Source organism: Castanea sativa, chromosome 12 (genome assembly GCF_040712315.1).
Source record: "Castanea sativa cultivar Marrone di Chiusa Pesio chromosome 12, ASM4071231v1".
Lineage (NCBI taxonomy): Eukaryota > Viridiplantae > Streptophyta > Magnoliopsida > Fagales > Fagaceae > Castanea > Castanea sativa.
This window is the reverse complement of record NC_134024.1, coordinates 33,583,164-33,589,051: the sequence shown is the minus strand read 5'-3', so window position 1 is coordinate 33,589,051 and position 5,888 is coordinate 33,583,164. Positions and strand designations below refer to the sequence as shown.

Here is a 5,888-nt window from a genome sequence, read left to right as displayed (position 1 = left end):
CCCCAAAACCAAGTCCAGGGAGAGAATAAAATCACAGACCAGAGAGTTCACCCGCTAGCCACGCAGCTTGCTTGCACCAGAGCCCAAATTCCTAAGCTAGTTTAGCTCTTTACCTAAACCAACACAGTCACAAGCTACCCAAAGGGTTAGTGAAGCTAAGTACACCGATTCCTAGACAAACCAAACCTAGCTAATCATCATTTACAACTTCCAAGATCCAACTTAAACGCAAAGCAAGGTCAGAGAGAGAGAGACAGAGAGTTATGTAATTATGTTTACAAACTGAACCTAGGGTAAACTAAACGACAGAACAAGCACTTTGATATTGTTTCAACTTTCAAGAAGTTTTTCTCAGATGCTTTGGAGGTGCACAAGGTACATGTTCACCAACCATCATGAACTTGCAGCTGTTGGAACCGTCCCTTGGAGGTTCTAAAACCACAGGCAGGAACGAATTGCGCTTACACCAGAACCTACTGGTTTTGAAACTCTCACTTAAAGCCTCTTTCCCCTGCACAAAGAGAAGGAATTAGTATGAATCACTGTTGGAATTGAAAACTCAAAGAAGCCAAACATACAAGATAAAAAAGAACCAACGAATTAACAACCCCACCACATGAAAAAATTGGGGATGATATTTGAAAAACTCATGGGAAATAAACCTGAATATCAGCCACAGTGACTTCACATGTTTTCTTGTTTTTAGCAACTTCCCATACTCGTTTATGGAAAGAGTTGAAGAACCTAAATGCAGCCACAGCATTTGTAAAGTTCACAAACGCGTATCCCAGATTAGCTGTTTTGCCTTCATTCCAACATTTCCTACGGGACAGAATCCCCAAAATTGAATTGAAATAAGAACACAGATTTTGACAAATATACAGAAAAAACAAAGAAAGTATATGGCAAATGATGCTTCAATTAAAGTTGCTACTACACACATGAAGTCCATGGGCAAGTAGACAAAATCGAAGGCAGACTTGCATGACAGTGAGTCTGCTTTTTGGTTCTCATCCCGACAATGCTTGTCCAGTATTGACAGCAGGATCTCCCTCCTGAACATCGTTATAGGACAACATGTTAAGCCCAAAAAAGAATAGAGCATGATTCCCATGTACACAAGTTACTGCTTGTTTGAACTTAATCTTCGTGTGGATGCATACATTAATACAAACACTTTCACACGCTAAAACAAAAGGAACCCAGATATTCCAAGTCTCCAAATGTTTGTGTCTTTATTTTAAGTCATTGAATAAAAAAGCGGACATCAATAACATCAGACAGATTTCTTCCGGATATTATTACCAAATGTAGATAAATGACAGAATAACCAGAGAAAGTACTACCAAGCAATGACTTTTCCCAATTCATGCTTTCTCGGTCGCTGGAGAGACCAAAAGTCACAGACCACGGTCATTCAATTACTTTACTTAACTATTGATGATTCCGAATACAAATAAAAGTCAGAAGATCATGAAGTAATGAAAAAGCCACTAGGTAAAAACAAAGCAACGCAATTATATAACCTCAAATAAACATAAATAAATCAAACTAAAACTCACGTGAACTGGTTAGGAATGTTCTTGATCATAACTGTTGTGGTTCCAGAGCGCTGGACTTCATCAACAGTAGTTGGAAAAGGAACCACACGCCCACTCCTCCTCTTCAACGCCTTGCCATGAACACTAGAAGGAGAAGCAAGAACAGCATCAGCACCAGCCTTCTTCGGCATCCATACAGACTTTCTTTGTGAGACCAATCTGGGTCCCACGACTCGTCCCTTGGTTCCCCTATCAACCCTTTTTCCAAAACTCAAACTCTGATGCACCTCCACACTCTTCAGCTTCTCCACCACCATTTGAGGCTGTGATTCAGCATCGTAGAATACCGCTTCACAAGGCAGATAAGCCCTGCGCTCACTGGGATGCCCATAATAAGAAGAACCAGACACAACTTGCCACGGCTGAAACGGTTGAGCTTGTTGGTAGTAGATTTCGTGAGGAACCGAGAGTCCCATAGTGCTGAGGAGAGATTTCTGCCAAGGTTGGAAGGACCTGGCATATGGGTTCAAGGGCTTGGACCCTTGGATAGGGTTTGGAGTTGATGATGACAAGAAAAAAGCCATGGCTTTTAGTTTCAGGCACTTAATTTTGGGGGCGAAAAGCTTGTAAAAAGAGATGGGGTTGTGGTTTTTTCTGTTACACAGAGATGGGTTTGTGGGGATTTAGGGCTATAGTACTAGCAATTGGTATGTGAATGGACGGTGAAGAATGAGAGTGATAGGCAAAACCCTGATGGGGTTTTATTTTTTCAGAATTGTCTTTCGCTCTTCTAGATGAAAAAATCTCTGCAATGATGAAAGTTGGAGTCGGAGATTACTCATTATAGCTTTATTTAATGCCTACTCTGGTTACAAGACAAAACCGATTTTGCATTGGCGGCGTAAAATATACAGTGAGAGAGAGACTGAGAGACTTATTACATTATTTCATGCATAGGCACGGCACTGATGTTTTTTCTTTTTTGTACGGGCAGGCTAAAAATACAAATAAAAATCGGCTTTTGCTAAAGCCTAAAATTTTATTATTATTTTTTTTTGAAACAGGTTGAAATTATTATTTTGAGTATTATATTAATGTTAGATATGGGTTTATGTGTCAAATTAGTGTAGAGAATCTAGAGATATACATAATTCTTTTTTAGGTGGTTTTTCACTTACCTTTCTCTAAACAAAAGTTGGCTAGAAAATTGGATCAAACTTACAACTCAAAAGGAGATGAATTCTATTATAAAACAAACAGAGAGAGATAAGATGAATACTTAATAGAGTACTTGCTCTTAATTTTCTTGTTCGATCACTGTTGAATTGGTAATACTATCAATAATTTAATTAATATAATTTTATATAATTATAAAAATATATAAAATAAGTGAAAAATAATATATATATATATATATATACACACACACATAGACTTTTAAGTCAATTTTCACACATTTTAATATTAAGAATTTTGCAAAAAAAAGTATATACAATTGAGTAAACAATATAAATCTAATCATCATATATGTTATATTAAAGTTGAATTAGAATAAAAAATCTAAATTAAATTCAAATTAATTCAAATTATTATCTAATTTTGTATCCTGCTTCCAATTTATTTTTCATATTTTGGTGTCAAATAAGTAAATAGTCCATTCATAGTACTAAGTGCAAAAACAATGATGACTATCTGTAAGACCATCTTTTCATTACTATAATTGAATATTTTCATGCATAAGCACGGTTACAACTTACTAACAAAAATATTATTATTACCAAAAAAACAAAAATATTACACTTTTTACTTATTTTCACTCAAATATCAGGAGGTATTAAATAATTATTAAGGAAAAGCGAAACTAATTATCTCTACCTACCCTCACTTAAACAATTAGAATAATCAATTATCAAATTTAAATTTAAGCTATAAGTAGTTTTATTTTCAATATGAACAATCAAACTATCTTCAAAAACTCATACTTGAAGGGTCTTAAGATGCCTTTGGGAAATTGAAGTTTCAGCAATATAATCTAAAGACTTTTTTAAATTATAAACATAGTTTCTTTTAAAAATTATATAAATAATTATTAACTTAGACATTCCTAAATTATAAGATTTAAATTATTGTTATTATTATTTTCAACCTATGACATCTACTTTACGATAATTATTTTTATCATCAAATTAAAATACTAATGGGTTTTCGGTGTAAGCAAAGATTAAATCTCATATATATTATTCAACTATAGAAGACTTTAATTACGAGGTAAGTTAATTAAACCCACTATAATAAATATTAACTTTTTTAGAACTTTTTTTCTTTAATTATTTTTATGCAACGTAATTGAAAATGAAATGATTTAATTGGAACCCATTGCACTTACAGGATTGATAAAAATTTCTTTCAAGGACTTATTCTAAAAGAAAACAATATGAAATTAGATTTGTGTGTGTAGAACTTTCTACCTAATAAACAATAAACTACACACATTCATAATTGTCGGGGGTAAAAATGCTTAAATGCGCATTTGGGCCTTGGGCCTGGTTTATTGGTATAAGTCTGTTCAATCAAAGTCTTTGACGCCCACAGGCCAGTTCACGCTACAAGGGCAGAGGGATTGTCCGAGGAGGAGTATCTCCTCGGACGGACCCAGTAAAGGCCATGGGATGTGCTAAAGGATTTAGAAACAGAATTCTGAAAGATCTGTTGAGTAAAGGCGTAATCCAAGCACTCGTTAGAAAGAGGAACGTGTGAGAAATATTTGAGGAAAAAAGCTGTTACCACCGCATTAAAGGCCCTGCATCTACCTCCCTGGCCGCATTAATGGAGAAATGACCTCTGAACAGTAATATTCAGCCTTCCAGCTATTATTTGAAGACTTCAAGAAGGTGTTGTATTGGACAAGTATCTAGGAGGAAAATCTATGCTACGCATGGAAGAGAAAGAAGAGAAGAAGAGGGATATAAGAGGAGAGGAGATGTATGATGAGCAGGGGGGAAAAACTTGAAGACCAATTGTAATCTTTTGCTTGGAGAAAGAAAGGCAATACAAGTGGTCCTCGGCTTACGTCTGAGGAGAGTTTTTTGTCATATTCATCTATTATTTGCATAGATTGTGGCGTTCTAGCCTGTTTATCAACTCTCCAATATCCCTAACCTAAATTTCAAACCCATACTCTACAAATTTCATTGTATAAGACTCTTTGGGCCTGGGTCCATCTAATGATTGGACTGGGTACAAATCGTACACTTACAATAATATTATATAAAAGTATAATAATTTTGAATTGGGTGTTTTTTTTTCTAAGTTTGAATGCACAAATTTATATATAAATATAATAAACACAAAATTAGAGCATAATTAGACTAATATTTGGCGTGTGTATTGAAAATTTAAATATACTTGACCATTGACATTTATCTGTTGTTCAATTTGATTATATTGTTGTAGGCTTTAAAGTTTGTTTTATTCTTTTTATATTAAAAATTTATATTGTAGGTAGTTCTAATGTTATTTGTAAATATATTTTAATTAAATGAATAGTAGAAATATTGACTTAAGTATGAAAAACATAAGGAAAAAATGAAAATTTTAATTGAATATCACATGAAGTTTCTTGATAAATCTATTACTAAGAATATAAAAATATAAGATAAAATTTATATGAAATCTCACAAATTAGTAAGAAATCATTATATAAAAAAAAAGCTTTAGAAGATATATATAATACAGCAAAAAGTCTTGCACAATGTGATTTATATGGGTGGGTGGGTTAAAATATAGTAAAATTTGTAATTTTAAAAAATAGACAGGTCGATTCAATCGATAATTGGGCACAAATCTGGTTTGATAGAACCCCAAAACCGAGAAAAAAAAATCAAGAATCAGGTGCTTTTTGGTTTTTTGACTGTACGAAGTTTTAAAATCATGATAAAAACCCTTCCTTCTAATAAAATTTAGATTTCAAATCATGACAATTTTGTACGTAAATACTTTTTTTTTCTTTTTTGCTGAAGCGAAAACTTCAAATTTAGCATGGTTGTATCATCTTAAATAGGCTATATTGCATTCAATTCAATTCAAATTGAGTCGCATTTTTCTCTGTTTTGAAACCTCAAATGTTTAACTCTCAATCATATAAGTTTCACTCAAAATTTTGTTGTGATGTTGAAGATAAGAGCAAGAGATCAGCGAATCATCATCTCTAAGCAAACTTGAACTTTGTCATCTCTAATTAGCATTTGGCCTAAATTCAATTATAGCACAATTTTATCATTTTTTTTAACCTTATATTTTGTTAACGACCATATATCTATGATTCTATGGGCCCTAACATTTTTATAT

The 5,888-nt window shown here is 33.3% G+C and overlaps 1 protein-coding gene across 1 annotated transcript; it reads right to left on the bottom strand.

The window, feature by feature from the left end:
* Nucleotides 1-337: 337 nt before the first annotated feature.
* On the bottom strand, nucleotides 338-2,125 carry LOC142620561 (uncharacterized). Its single transcript, XM_075793920.1, has 4 exons — nucleotides 1,563-2,125; nucleotides 942-1,055; nucleotides 663-822; nucleotides 338-511 (listed from the first exon to the last, which is right to left on the bottom strand). Exons 1-4 carry the CDS (start codon nucleotides 2,123-2,125, stop codon nucleotides 338-340), a joined length of 1,011 nt encoding a protein of 336 aa, XP_075650035.1.
* Nucleotides 2,126-5,888: the final 3,763 nt, after the last annotated feature.